Genomic DNA, 15,453 nt, shown 5'->3' with positions numbered 1-15,453 from the left:
TAGGTGACTATACCCATGCAAAAGTATTTATTTTCTGTGAACAAAGTATTAGTTTTTTTTTACTTTTCCATCCTTCAACTATTTTTTCACCAAATTACATAAAAAATATCGTTTCATACAAAAAAAATCATCAATTTTTTTTACCAATTCCAAAAACTGGTACATATCCAATAAATTTGTAATTTATTTATCAAAATTCTATTTTTGAATTATATTTATCACATAAAAGAAAATTTTCATTTATAAATATACTAAAACATGAAATTATCTTCATTCATTAACCTTAAAACTTATGTTGGGGTAAATGTGATATTATTTCTTTTTGGGAGATGCAAAGTGCCAAAATGCTACATCTCGTGGGTGCAAACTGGAACAAAACCTTCAAAAATTAATCAAAAAAATCTTGAATTATTGAAGAAACAATATAACGGAAAACTTATCAAATTTATCGATTAAAATTGTAAGTATTGAAATCTCGAGAACTTGTCTCCAAATGTACAATCTGAGTCCAGTCTCAGGTGATTTTATATTTGTTGTTGTCAACAAATACTTACGTGATTTAGAACATTTGAAATTAAATCAATCACCCAAGAAATGAATATATAACAAATAGAAGCCGACATAAAATGGTAAAATACCAAATAATCGATAAATAATTTTTACATGTATTCTTTATAATAATTAGGGCAAATTATGAAAAACCCCCTAATGTAAAGCCTAATTAAGAAAAATTCCCCTCATGTTTGTGTGATTACAAAAATCCCCTTCTGATAAGCATTTAACCGTTTAAATTCATAGAAAATGTATCTTGTCCGTTTTACCCTTCTGTTATTTAAAAAACAATAAATGGTAAATTACGAGAAACCCTCTGAGGAAATGTCTAATTAATAAAATCTCCCCATATTTGCTTACGAAAATCCGCCCAAGGTATGTTGCCGTCTTACACATGCCTCCTATGGTGTTATTTTTGATGAATAAAATAATATATTTTTTATAATTTATTTACATTTAATATATTTTTTTGCATTTTATTTGTTTAAAATTGAAATATTATTAGAAATTTATTAAGAAATAATGAAAATAATTTTAACCTAAAATAAGAAATACGGGAATATCTTTCCAAAATATATGAAATCGATTTTATTGAACAAATAATTATAAAATTATAAACAAAACAAATAAAAATAAATAAAAACTTTTAATATTACGAGATATGTTTAATTCTTTTATAAATATTTATATTTTTAATAATTATAAACTCAAGAATACATTACAGTTTTAAAATTAAAAGTAACTACGGTTTTTTTTTTTTTAAACATATTACATTTTGCCCCCTAAGTAATTAATATGCTTAAAATTACCCAACAAGGGCCAAAACGACCTTTTCAGATGAATATTCCATAGAATAAAAAAGATTCCGTTAAAAATAACCCTGTAGGGAGACTGTGTAAGACGACAACATACCTCAGGGGGGTTTTTTAATTACGCAAATATGAGGGGGATTTTTGTACTTAGACCTTATCTCAGTGTTTTTTTCGTAATTTGTCTAATAATTATTAAATCCATTCCCGTCAACATACATATCGGCATTGCTGGCCATTATTGAAACCGCAAAATGCAAAGAGCTATCTCTTGAAAAATAGATGTAAGATGTTATGTAGCTATCGGCGGTTCCTGTCTAATTCTGCATATGTTTTATGGTCGTAGGCGGTGGTGCCGTGGTGGATCATGGTGTAACCTTATTTTTTGTATGTGTAGAGCATGAAATATATTACAAAAACATATGTTATTTTGTCTTCTATGCCGTTTTATTTTAACAAAAAATGTTTGGGGTATTATGAATGTACATTAAAAACTTGAGACTATACAAATTCTCAGCTCAATAAAGTTGTTATTAATTAAATATTAATAAATACATTAGAAATTAATTGAACAATCATTAGGAATCAAATAGTTTTTTTTCTCATCAATAATTGAGTATTCCTGAATTATGGAAAAATTATTCAATGAAAGATTATAATTTTTTTTATTAATAAATTAAACTAATTATTTATTTATTTATATTACTCGTACAATTAATCTTATGTATTATAGTAACTACTGATTGGCATAGATAAAATATGAATTTTATAAACCATTTTTTTATTAGTAAACAAAGATATTAGTAAACATGGATACTCAAAATTTGGAGAGTGGTAAAAATTCTTCAACAGAAGAAATTTGATACTAACTAATCGAATGAAGAGTATTTTTTAATTATATTTTAGATAATGATATATGTTAAAATAATTAAAACTATTTTTAAAATGTCATTTTGGTATTATTTTTTTAGTTAATTCTATTGTACGTGCATCTAGATTTTTTGTTATATAAATTGACCTGATTAGTTTAAACTTGTCCATGTTATATTTGACAATAGTTAATAATATAATTATTTAATTTCATAAGTTAATATTAATTTATAATAATTAACAGTCAGTTTATATTACTCAATTGTCCTTCAAAGTTTGAACTTGTCAAAGGGTATTTTTGTCTCTTCAAAAAATGAAAGAAACCACCATAGGATTCCTCCTTTTATAAGTAGTATAGATATTCCAGATCACTCTCAATGGCAGTCAGCAAACTCTCAAGTAATCCTACCTCCACCATTTAAGAAGCAGTCTGGCAGGCCAAAGAAAGTGAGGAAGAAAGGAGTGGATGAGATAAGTGTTGGTGGAAGGGTCACAAGAAAAGGCATTATTCAAACTTGTTCTAACTGTGGAGATAACACACATAACGTAAGAAGGCGCAAACGACCACCTATAAATCCTCCTCCACCTCAAAGGAAAAAAAAGGTTACTTTTATAAATTTTTCTTATTTTAATTCAATGATTTCTATTGTTCAGTTACTCACATGTGTTTGGTGTTGAATTGTAGGCAACTCTGAGTAGGCCAGCTGAGGAAAGAAGTGCTAAAAGGACAATAAGGCCAACTGAGGAAGGCAATGGCCCAAAAAGAGCAAAAAAACAAACTAGAGAAGGTCAAGAAAGGCCTACAACGCAAGAGTCGACATGTACTGTTGTACTAAAGTCAGCACAAGCCTCTACCTCTACTTGTGCAACAACTATAAAGAGGAAGAAAGGTAGGAGTACAAGACTTGCAGGAATAGGCAATTGGAATGGAGTTGGGTTGATGCAAAACAACATTATTCCTCCACAACAGGTATATCTATTCAAGTTTATGTATTATTCTTTAAGATTCAGTCTTTGTATTATTGGTTGAGTTTAGTTTTTGAATTTTCTGAATCCATCAAGACAAGCTCCTAATCCAACTAAACAAGTTGTTGGTGGGCACAAGACCACCAACTAATGTAGGAGGTCCAGTTAAAGATGTGGAGGTAAAAAATTAAATTTTAATGTTTCTCATATAGTTGTAGTAGTATTTATACTTGTTTTCTCATATAGTTTAATCATGTAGATACAAGTACATGGCACAAGATTTGGACCTGTTATGTTCTCAAGCCATTCAAGAAGTAGCAAATTCAGTGTCACTACAGATGATGTGCAACATTAAACATTTTGATGCTTCAAAACTCTGTTCATTTTTGTTGGATTTAAGTTTAAGATTTATTTTGATTAGAAACAATATGATTTGTTGAAGTTTGTTGATGGTTTTGTTGGATTGGCCATTTTTTGATGTTTTGGGGGATTGGCCATTTTTTGATGGTTTTGTTTGATTGGTCGGCGGTGGTTTTGGCTGAAAACAATATGAAACATATTAGTTTGTTTGCAAGTGTGAAATTTCATTTGTAATGCATTATAGTTGCTTTACACTCTAGTTTAGGTACATATACATTTTTTTTCCGTCTTTTGACCCTTGTAATATGCAAATTAGGATAAGAACACATGTTAAAATTACAAAACATTTCAGAAACCTCACTATTTTCCTATACTTGGACACCTCATCTGCTAATTTTTTTTAGATTTCCTTCCATGTCTTGCATCTTAATAGTCATATCATTGTTTGTTGTTGTCAAATGTAGAGCAATTTCATGAAGCTTTTCATTGTTCAGCTTCAATGTTTCATTCACAGCTTCAAAAGTGTTTATCTTCTCATTTTTTTGCTCCAAAATTCTGGTGAATCCTTGCCCAATCTCCAACCCCTTTTCACAAATTTCAGGCTCAATCCATTCAAGAAAATTGCATCCATTTTGTTTCTATTATCATATATGAAAAGATAAATATAGTTAGCCTACAACAATCTTATAAAATGGAAATTGCAATAAATTAGGTACAAGAATCTTACATCCCAGTTTGTGCATCCTGCAAATTTTCTTCCGGGATTTTTCGAAGTCCAAGATGTTCGAATTGAAGCACTTTTTTTACATCGGCATGTGGTTCCAGAAAAATAAGACATATAATGTTTGGATCTAAGACATGATTGTTGAGAATTTGAACCATTAGAAGACATTTTAGCATGAAAAAAAAATAAAGGAAACGAAGCTGGAAAAAAAAGGAAAAAAAAACGAGGAGAAAAGAAAATAGAAGAAAAACGAGGATAAAGAGGAAAAAATTAAGAAAAAAAGAGAAAAGAAAACAGGAGAAAAAACGAGGAAAAAAAAGTAGAAAAAACGAGGAGAAAATAAAACGGGAGAAAAAACGAGGAAGAAAAAAAGGAGAAAAAACGATGAGAAAAGAGAACACGAGGAAAAAAAGGGAAAAAACAAGCTGAAAATGTGAAAATTTTGGTGAGAAAAAATGGGCAAGAACGCAGCATTTACATACTGGTTTTTGAGGGTATTTTTGTCAGAAAAAAGCCAACGGCTCTATTAAACGGTCGGTCAACGGGTCTGACAAACGGAGTCAACATTCTGTACTAACGGCAGGGGGGTATTTGTAGATTTTGGTAGTACAGGTGGTTGAATGCGACCTATTCGATAGTACAGGGGTGCAAACTGTAATTTACCCTAAATTTTACTATGTACTATATTTTCTAACGAAAAAAAAAACCAAAATAAAAAAAAAAGTCATCGCCGGAGACTGGCAGTCAACGACGGCGACGAGCAAAATGTATCAAAATTGTGTTTTCGGTCAAAATTGAATAATTTGTGAAATTTGGGGTCAAATTGAGGTTAAATTAAATTAAATGATGAAATCAGAGCATATTAAAATGTGATGGGCTATTTTAGTCTTTTACAAACATCTGGACAATATGTTTATTTTTTGTACAAGAGTTTTTTGTCTGGACCCTCGATAATGAAACGTATCTATTGATGAACTTATTTGTAAGATGCTCTCAATAATATAACTTATCTATTATAAGTAACTAGTATTTTTTCCCCGTCCGATGCACGTACTTGATATATTTAAATAGTGAATTTTTTTTAATTTAATACTTAATAAGAAAATAGGAGATTAATAATTGTTGAAAATTATAGTTAAAAATTAGTATATAAAAATATTAAAAATAAATAATTACATAAGTAGCAATAAGGTAGGATTCTTCACGGGTTAGTTTTAATTTCGATAATTCTTAAAAATCATAGTTAGAAATTAGTAGAGAAAAAATATTAAAAATAAATAATTACAGAAATACCAGCGTTTCTTTCTTTTATATATAAGACTATTAAATAAATATCTAGTTGTTAGGCAACGTACGTATGTTACTTTTGCTATCTTATAATCTCTGTATATTTGACATAAGCGAATGAAATAATCTCAATTATTTCCTATTTTGAAAAATCAACCTTTCATCGTTATCCAAAATCAATTATTTGCAACTCGTCCGGCAACGTGAAGTACGTGATCATATATATTAATTATAAAACGCAAGAACTATTTCTCATATTTCAATTATCTAAATTAAATGGATCAAGTAGGACCCTCATAACTACTTTTCATGTGCCACTCCTCTTTTACACTGCTAAACATTTATTATTCAGCCTTGCTTTTCTTTAATTCTCTCTAGATAATCTAATCCAATCCAAATCAAAATCCCTCTATTCAAAAGATAAAGGTGGATGATTAATGACTAAAGCCAGCCAGCCAGCCAGTATTGCGTCTCTATCCCATTGTTCTTTGCTTCTCCCTTTCTCTCATTCTTCACCAAACTATATATCTTTACTCTCCACCTTCCCAAATCTTGGTCGCCCCACCACCAAAATAAATACACCACTACTTTACGATGTGGGACACGTGTGTATGCGTGTTTGTGTGTGTATAGCAGAAAACATTGTATTCCTTCAATAATACTCTCCTCACATTTTTTTTTTTTGTTTTATCCATCTTTTTTGCTTACATGTCTACATCTTTACGAAAGATATAGATATATATAAAAAAAAAAAAAAATAGAGATCCGACGGCGCATTAAGACGGAGTACGGACCTAGTTGAGTACTATTATACGTACACATAATCAATGGCAAATCCATGATTTTTGCCAAGGGTGTTTGAAATTAAGTATAGAAAAAAAATAATCATCGAGTCAAAATTTATGGGGGTTCGGGTTTAAGAAAATTATTTACAAATTTTGGGATAATTAGGAAATATTTAGACAGAAAATTGGTGAAAATGTGTAGCAAATTAGAACTTAAAATTAAAAGGCATGGGAAGGGTACAAATGGACGCGAACTCTAGTCTTTTAAAAATTTCTATAGCAACCTTTCCCAGCTAAAAGAACAGATAAAAAATTAATCTCATTTTAGTTTTTATATAATTAAATATATAGGTAATATATTTTTTTTTTAAATTAAGGGTGTGCAGCTGCACACCCTTTGCACCACAGTGGATCTGCCAGAATATCATTGAATCAAGAAATTCCATATATATATATATATATATATATATATATATATATATATATATATATATATATATATATATATATATATATATATATAGTGGATATTCATGTTATTCAAGTATCATATAAATTAAGTGTATTTTATATTTACGAAAAGTGGATATGTAGCATGCAAAGTCATGCAAATACAGAATCAGCGTCTAGTCATCAATCAATATATGTGTATATATAAAGCAGCCTCCTTTTCATGTGTAATTGTTTTAATAATTAGCATTCATCAGGGGTGGTGGGTGGGTGCATGGTGGTGGTGGGACATAGTGTTCATGATCATCAGCTGGTGGTGCAGGGAAAAAAAGGGGAGAGGAATCTCTCTGTAGTTTCCCATCCGATACTCTTACTTTACTCATCTTGTTTTCACACCAATGCAACTGTTCTCCGTTCAAATCCGCCATTCTCAACACTCTCGATACCACTTTTAGGTCTATTTGCGCCATCATTATCTCCAGCTCGCCTTTCTCTTCTTCATTTTTCATCCTCCTTCTTCTCATGCACTTTCCTCTTCGACGAAGCTCCTTAATCTTTGACTTTTTCTGCGTCCATTATATTCTTTTTCTTATTAGTTCGATGTTTTATTATGTTATTATAACAATAATAATTCAAATATAAATATAATGTAGTAATGTATAGTTTAAAATTGCAATTAGTACCCCTGGTCATCAGATGATTGTGTGCTAAAAGAAATTGAATCATCGGGTTATTTTGCTGATAAAATAACGTAGGGTAATTTTCTAGCAATTTGACATAACACAGGGGTACTAATTGCAATAAACGCCATATAATATTATAATGTATGATGAATGCAATATTATTTATATATATATAGATATACCTTTTTGTTAACTTTCTTTAGTAGGAAGAGGAGAGTAGCATCAGCTGATCCCCTTTTATTGCTCCTCCTCCTCCTGAATAAATCAGCCAGGATTTGGTAGTGATTTTTTTTGTCTTGTTTCATAAAATTCAGGAATGTCCTTATTGATTCTTCCATTATTATTAGAAACGACCTCGACGGGATTCTCGAGCTTGTACTTACCCCTTCCTCTCTCTTATCATCTTCCGAATCTACAATAAATCAAAACATATAAATTGTGTAATTTAATTGAATAGAATTAAATTAAGTAATATTAATAATACCTCGGTATTCTGGAACCTGAAGAAGTTTAGGTGCCAAACTTCTCATTCTTGCGTATATCTCGGGTCTTCGACCGTGCTCGTAAGGCTCGTTTTCGACGTACCTTTGCAAGAGAACTTGGAACTGTTGAAACTGCTGCGCCACGTAAGCAGGGCACCCTGGATCAGATTCTTGAGCGCGTGAGGCCCTTAGCCGTTGAAAGTAGTTGTAGTTCCAATTTAGAGCTTCCCATGTCAAGCATATTTGTGCCACATAAGCCGATTCCAATTCGTGGTACGGATTTTGTCGGAATTCCGATGTTTTTTGTCTCTTTGTTGTCAATTTGTGAACTATTCTTTCTGATATGGATCTTGGACACGCCTGTATCGATCTCATCGACTCTGCAAATTAATCCAATTAATTTAACAACATTCACACTTATATACACAAGAGATGGTTGCACTAATTCAGTACTCTGAAGAGAGAAATAACGAAAACGAAATAGAAGCTAATTAATTAATTAAGCACCTGTTTCGTGGAGCTTTTGAAGGCTGATACGGTCTAAAAACAGCATTTCTTCGTCGTACTTTTGGAAGACGGTGTAGGATTCCCAATTGGGGCAGCTCCTTCTCGACGAAGAAGAGAATGGATCGTCCGTACAGTTGATTGAGCTTCTCCATTCCGATGAATCTTTAGACGTCGATCCGACCGTTAACGTGTCTCCGTAAATCTCATCCTTCTCTTCCATCAACTTCTTTCCTTTCATTGTCGGTTTAAACACCAGGAAATTTTCTTCTTCCCTCAAACTCATCATCTTAATGTTTTCCGCCTCGTTTCTTGTAACAACCTCGTGCGATCGGCCGCTATTGTATTTAGTCGTATTACTGTCTGAATAATCTGCTGCATATACATACCAATAATTCATCGTTATAAATAACAAATCAGAACAAACTACTAGTACTTAATTAAAAATTAATTAATTTGACGACCTTGATGATGAAATGATGTTGTTGTTGTTGATGTGGGGTCATTTTGATTTGGTTCGGAATCATAGAGAGAATCTTTTGTCATCGGAATCTCTTGTTCATCATCATCATTATCAGTGGATTCTATAGATGCAGGTGTGGTGTAGCTACTTGTAATTTCTTCACTACTAACATCACCTATACTACTTTCTTCTTCCAACGATTCTCCGTCGTCGTCATCATCATTTGATTCACTCATTACCACTTCTCTTTCACGATAAACCGCATTTTCCACAAAACTGATTTTCTCCTCCATACCATTATTAGCCGCCATGCCGCCGTAATACTCAATATTCTCTTCTTCCATATTTTCCTCATCGGAAAACGCGCCGAATTCGTATCCATCTTGATTCCTGCAACAAAATTAAAACGGCACAAAATTACAATAACATCGTAATAATATAATAATCATCATTTTGGTCAGAAAAAAAGGTTGAATTGCATTATTATGTATGCAGATACCTTAGGTGAAACGGATTGCCGCCAAAGAAGGTGAATATCTTGGCAAGAAAAATTGAAGTGAGATGGAAAAAAATGAAGAGAAGAAACAAAGAACTTGAGACATTGTAGAAAAGAGTAGCTACTTCATTAGGAATTTGCTGCATTATTATTGTTAATTTTGTTAATTCAATTCAACAATTAATGGTCTCTCCACTTATTTTTCCAATGCCAAAGCAATTCTCCAAAGTGACACTAACAAAAGTGAGGCCCTTTACTTTGCTTTCATCATCTCTTTCTTTTTTTTTCTTTTTTTTAGTTTGGCAAGATTTATTGATGTTTACTTTGTTATGACAGAAAGACGGATATGCCCTTATGTACTTTAAGTAAACTCTACGTAAATCAACCGTTTTCGGGAGACCGTCAGAATTGATTCGATGACCAGATTTGTGAAGGTAAATTAATTTTTTACAGCTTTATTACATAACAAGCTAAAAGTAATTTTGATTGATTATGATTATCAACTTATAAACAACATTATGTACATTTTGGGTTAATGTGCATGTTTGAGTAGTCCTTCGCAATTAATTATACCTGGGTTTTTTTTTTAAAGAAAATAAATTTTTGTTTTACCCTAGTCGATTTTATAGATAACACTTTTAAGTAGTGAATTTTTATATTTTTATTATTTTTTATTTTATTTTATTTTTAAATTTTTGTGATGAACAACGTTATTTTGTTTTAAAAACAATTGAAGAAAGTTGGTAAATTTTGTCCACCAATTTTATGCGAAAGCGTCGAGTCGGAAATGTAAGAATTTGGTTACAAAATAAAAAATGATGAGGGCAACTGTAAGCAGTGGCGGAGCCAGGAATTCGAATTAAGTTGGGCTTAAATCATGTTGGAATTCAAAAAAAATAATCTGGTAACTGATTCGATTTAGAAGGTCTTATTTTTTTTATTCATTTTTATAAAATAGCACAAAATTTATAAACTTTAACTAAGACCACATAATTTTTTGGGTAAAATACACCCACACCCCTGAGGTATGCTTAAATAACTTTGAGGTCCATGTGGTATCAATAATTACACTCACCCCCTTGAAACGTAGTTATAAACTCTAATGAGATAATGCATTGGATAAGTTATTACGATAAAGTTCTAACGGACTATTGGTTTCAGGAAGTGGTGGAGACAACAAAGAGTTATGGGTGATTTAAGAAATATTGGGGGAGCCATGTCACCCCAGAACTCCCCATAACTCTATGTTATCTCCACCACTAGCTAAAAGTAATAGTCCATTAGAACCCTATCGGAATAATGTATCAAATGCATTATCCCGTTAGAGTTTCTAACTACGTTTCAGGGGGTTGTTTGTAATTATCGATACCATAGGGACCTTAAAATTATTTAAGCATACCTCAGGGGTGTGGGCGTAATTTACCCTAATTTTTTTGGTGAATGAGCTAAATTAAATTACTTGGGTGGGCTAATTGCATATAGCTAGAGTATTTAAAAAAAAAAATTGAATCCACAGTGAGCTGGAGCCCACCCTTGCCAAAGGGTGGCTCCGCCACTGGCTGTAAGGAGAATAAAATTGATGTTGTATACTGTTGGTGTAGAATATACACCTCAAGACCTTCTTTCAAATTCGTCTTTCTTGACTGTCGGAAAAGATCACCTAACGCTGGAACTATGACCGGTAAAGATAATCTAATGATCGAAAAAATTATAAATAAAGAGAGAGAATTAAGAAGAAAGTATGTGTTGATGTTATTAAGTGAACATTAGCCTAATTGGATTTGTTACAGGGGCTTATACACGAAGATCTTTCTAATCGCTTCCTATTTTAACTCGCCTTAACTAGGTCGAGATTTACATTAATTGATTTAATTTTCTAATCTATCTATGAAATGAAAATCTCACGTCTTGCTCTTCCAACTGCTATTCGCCAGCTCGCCACCTACCCACCTTAATTTCCTCCGAATCTTCATTTCTCTAGTGGCGAGCTCTTTGTGGTCTATAATTTCCAATAATATGCCTTCCGCCCCTTAAATCAATTTAATTCTCATGACCTACTTTGTTTCGTCTTGAAGGTCCAACTTTGGGAGATGTTCAGCTGAAGCTTACCGAACTGACCCCAAATACTTAGTGCAGATTTTTTAGTCTAATAATATTCCAATAAAAAGTAAGTTTTCAAAAAACTGAATCACCAATAAAATAACATAGACAATATTTTAGAAAAAAACACTGAGACGAATGCAGTAAACTCTAATTCACCAAGTGCAAAACAACGTGTTTCACAGCGAAGTTTCAACTACAACTTATTGAAATCATAATATTTTAAATTGATATTTTCTTCCCTTCCAATTTGATAAATAGAAAAAATAAACCCTTTAATCAAAATCGATCTGTATATGAGTCATATACGTACGCTGAGTAAATTTCGTTTTACGTGTAGTAGATAGGCCATATACTTACATCATTATTATATATTAACTCGTGATGTGCAGGTATCCCATGACCTAGTCCCTATGTTTTTTTGTAACATATAATACCTTAAATTAACTAAACATATAATAGTTGCAAATGTAATGAGGTTGGGAATCTATAGTGCCTCTAAACAATATATTGAAAAAGACTGAAAACCTTGTTTTATAGCTAATTATTAATCATTCTCTAAAGCCAAAATTCCTTGATGATAAGTAAAGCAACATAAATTAAAAATATATAATACATGATAAAAACAAAAATGAAAAGAAGAGACCAAAACCTCTAGCCACACGCATCTATGTAAGTACGAATCCTTCTTTCTTTACAAAAGAATTAGTATTCTACTATATATCAACTGATTGGTGATTATTATACTAATTCAGTATAATTTATGCGCTGAATTAAGTAGTTAATTAATTACCACTTAGTGAAAAAAATACTTTTTTTTCTCTCTCTCTTTCATTTTTATTTTTCATTTTTTAGTAAAGAAACCAGCAATCGACATATATATATAGGTGCATTGAGTTAATCTACAATGGACACAAACTTTTTTACTGCTATGTCATTCATGCGAGACTCTCTCTTTCATTTAGATTTAATTAAATGTTGTCATGTAATTAGTAAGCTTCAATTCAATATCTTTGAAATAATTATTAACTCGTGTACAGAATAAACAAAACAAATTTTTTTTTTTTTCATCCAAAACTACATATAGTAATAATGAAAAGTATTCATGTGAAAATGTTTGGTAGAAGTGATTAATAGATTTGGTGAAAAGATGAATTTAAATGACTTAAAATCTGCATATCACGTGTTCACCATGAGCAACTTAAAAGCTGATAAAGTGTCAAAAGTTTATACTTTGAATGTTGAAGGAAGAAAGTGGAGGTACAACAAGATTGTCTTTTGGACTTATTTTAATATGAATCTTCTCCGACCGCTTTTACTAGTGCTCAATAATTTATGTTTTATCTTTCGGATATGCATTCCCAACTTTGTAAAACTTGGACGTAGATCCAAATTGTTGTTATTCCACCAATTCTATATTATAAATAACTAATTCCAAAACATTGTACTCTAACTCAAAAAATTCAATCTGACATGTAAATATTGACCAATTGGCACATCTACGGTTTCCGGTGATGTGGCCATTTTGGCCACATCGTTGTATTTGTGTGTTCTTGGTATAGTATTTGCTTCTTTTATGTGTGGTATTTATTATCCTCCTCCTTATGCATGAAGATACATGTGTATTATATAGTTGAGTCATCTAGTGAATTGTGTTCACATATTTCTTATTCTCTTCTTTGTACTAATTCTAGAGAGAAAAGAGTGGAGAGTGGGTTAGTTCTAAGAGGGTATACGGTGGACATTTGGGCCTAGGGAAATCAACCCAGATCACCTACTATTTGATGTTAGAGGCAAAATAGCCCGGATCATAGGGTTTACGAGGTCATACAGAATACACCATGTGATTTTAAACTGTAGATCTATATAAATTACTACTGAATAAATACAGTAGTAAATGATGTATTTCATCAGGTATAGTTCTACAAAATCGCTTGCACGTACCTAATAACTGAATTATTTTGACTTTAAAATCAAGCTTCGTATTCTTAAAAAAAAAATTCAATTCCTTGGAGTTTGCTCGAGTTGAAAGAGTGTGAACTTTCAGGAAGCTAAATTGGTTAACAAGTGACTATATTTTTTTTGTCGATAACCTCATACTAATGAATCGAAAATATTGATTAATAGGTAAACGATTAAACACTACTTGAAAATGGCTCATGTGCTCAAAGCGAAATGTTCTTGGAAATGAACACGAACAAATAAGGCCAAAATTCAACTAACCATTGCATTACTTGTTATAGCAGGTTATAGGATCAAAATTCTCAAATTTTGAAATCTAGAGGACTAAAATTCTGATTTCGAAATATGGTGGACTAAAACTCCCAACTAGTAAAATTATAGGACAAAAAAAACTCATGTTGTCTAATTAATTATAAGTGTTATTATATGTATCAACCTTATTTTTAAGGGTGTTGCTATTCGCAGCGGTATTATTTCTGGATACAGCGGAATCTTTTTCATTTAATTTTTTTTTTTTTAAATTCTCTCTCCCACTCTCAAACTCTCTCAATACACTCTACATTCGGACACATTTTGGCATTCAATCTGTAGCAAACGAGGCTCGATTCCGGTTTTTTTTTTTTTTTTCATATCCCATTACTTTTAATTAATTTCATTTACAATTTATGTAAAAACGCATGTTTAGGATTAGATCTAGGTAATTTTTGAATATTGAATCCCCCGTTTTGCAGAGCATGAAAACTTGAAGAACCTCCAAGTTTTCGTGCTCTGTAGAATGGGGGATTCACAAATTCTTGAAGCTCCCGTTATGCAGAGCACGAAATTTTGAAGATCCTCAAGTTTTCGTGCTCTGCATAATGGAGCTTCAAAAATTTTGAATCCCCCATTCTGTAGAGCACGAAAACTTGGAAATTCTTAGAGTTTTCGTGCTCTGCAGAACGAGGGATTCAAGATTATTGAAGCTTTCGTTTTGTAGAGTACGAAAACTTGAATCGTGCTCTGCAGAACGGGGGATTCAAGATTATTGAAGCTCCCGTTCTGTAGAGTACGAAAACTTGAATCGTGCTCTGCAGAACGGGAGCTTCAAGAATTTATTTTTTGAAATAATTTTTATTTATTTTTGTTTTAAATAATTAGAATGTTTATTTTGTACAAATGACACACCACAACAAGGGGAAGGGGATTATGGGTGCTTCTAGTTCGGAAAAAGTACCGATGATCAAATTTCGATATGGCAGAGGAGGGGGGGAAGCCGAGCGCATTTGTATGACTGCATCTCATCGGCATATGAGAGTTAGTGAGCGAGCAGATTGCGCTGCCGATTTACCCGTCGTGGATGAGGTAGCCGATGTGGACCGGAGTTCGAGAGTTATGGCGGTTGGCATTAGATCTATAGGGGAGCATTCTCGTATCTCCTACGATTGACACGACGATGAGCAGGACCCTGTGGCGGGTGATTATGAAGATGTTCCCGTCCCAGCTCCCCGCCAGCGTAAGTCTCAGTACGAGTTTGACACTTTCAGTGGTGGGATTGTGTTACATGGTTTGGCTCCGGGAAGACTGACTAACTGGAGGCGGATTCCTAGCTTCAAGAGTCATATCGTCCAAAAACTTGTTGGTGGTAATACCTACACGCAAGTGCACGTATCGTACAAGTAATATAGTGGACAATTAAGTCCAAGTATCGATCCCACAGGGAATATTTAATTATTTAATCCTAGACGCTAAATTCTACCAATTATTATCAAGCCCACCCTACACAGTCGACTTTAGAGAAAATTAACTAAATTAAAAGGCAAATTAAAAAGACAAGAGCACGAAAGCAAATAAAACACGAAGATTAATCAAAGTAGACAAGCCTAGGATTTTATTCTTCCCTCTATGTGATTATTACTCCCCCAATTCCTTCAATTATGCAAGTAATTAACCCGGATTATTAACCTGAGATGCTAAATTAATC

General features: G+C 32.2%; 1 protein-coding gene across 2 annotated transcripts; it reads right to left on the bottom strand.

Annotated features, from left to right (window-relative positions):
- Positions 1-6,905: 6,905 nt before the first annotated feature.
- LOC105962736 (DNA ligase (DUF1666)) lies at positions 6,906-9,765 on the bottom strand. 2 transcript variants are annotated; one of them, XM_012987065.2, is made up of 6 exons: positions 9,435-9,765; positions 8,937-9,325; positions 8,476-8,844; positions 7,971-8,348; positions 7,669-7,898; positions 6,906-7,369 (listed from the first exon to the last, which is right to left on the bottom strand). In XM_012987065.2, the coding sequence occupies exons 1-6, from the start codon at positions 9,575-9,577 to the stop codon at positions 7,040-7,042; spliced, it is 1,839 nt and encodes a 612-aa protein (XP_012842519.2). In that variant the 5' UTR covers positions 9,578-9,765; the 3' UTR covers positions 6,906-7,039. The 2 variants fall into 2 exon arrangements, with proteins under 2 accessions (XP_012842519.2, XP_088678956.1); XM_088822830.1 differs by having other exon boundaries at positions 8,476-8,847; positions 9,435-9,685.
- Between the last annotated feature and the right edge of the window lie 5,688 nt (positions 9,766-15,453).

The sequence above is a fragment of the Erythranthe guttata genome, chromosome 9 (genome assembly GCF_056151865.1).
Source record: "Erythranthe guttata isolate IM_541 chromosome 9, IM_541, whole genome shotgun sequence".
NCBI classification, from domain to species: Eukaryota; Viridiplantae; Streptophyta; class Magnoliopsida; order Lamiales; family Phrymaceae; genus Erythranthe; species Erythranthe guttata.
The sequence above is the reverse complement of the archived record's forward strand: the minus strand, read 5'-3'. Positions and strand labels throughout refer to the sequence as shown.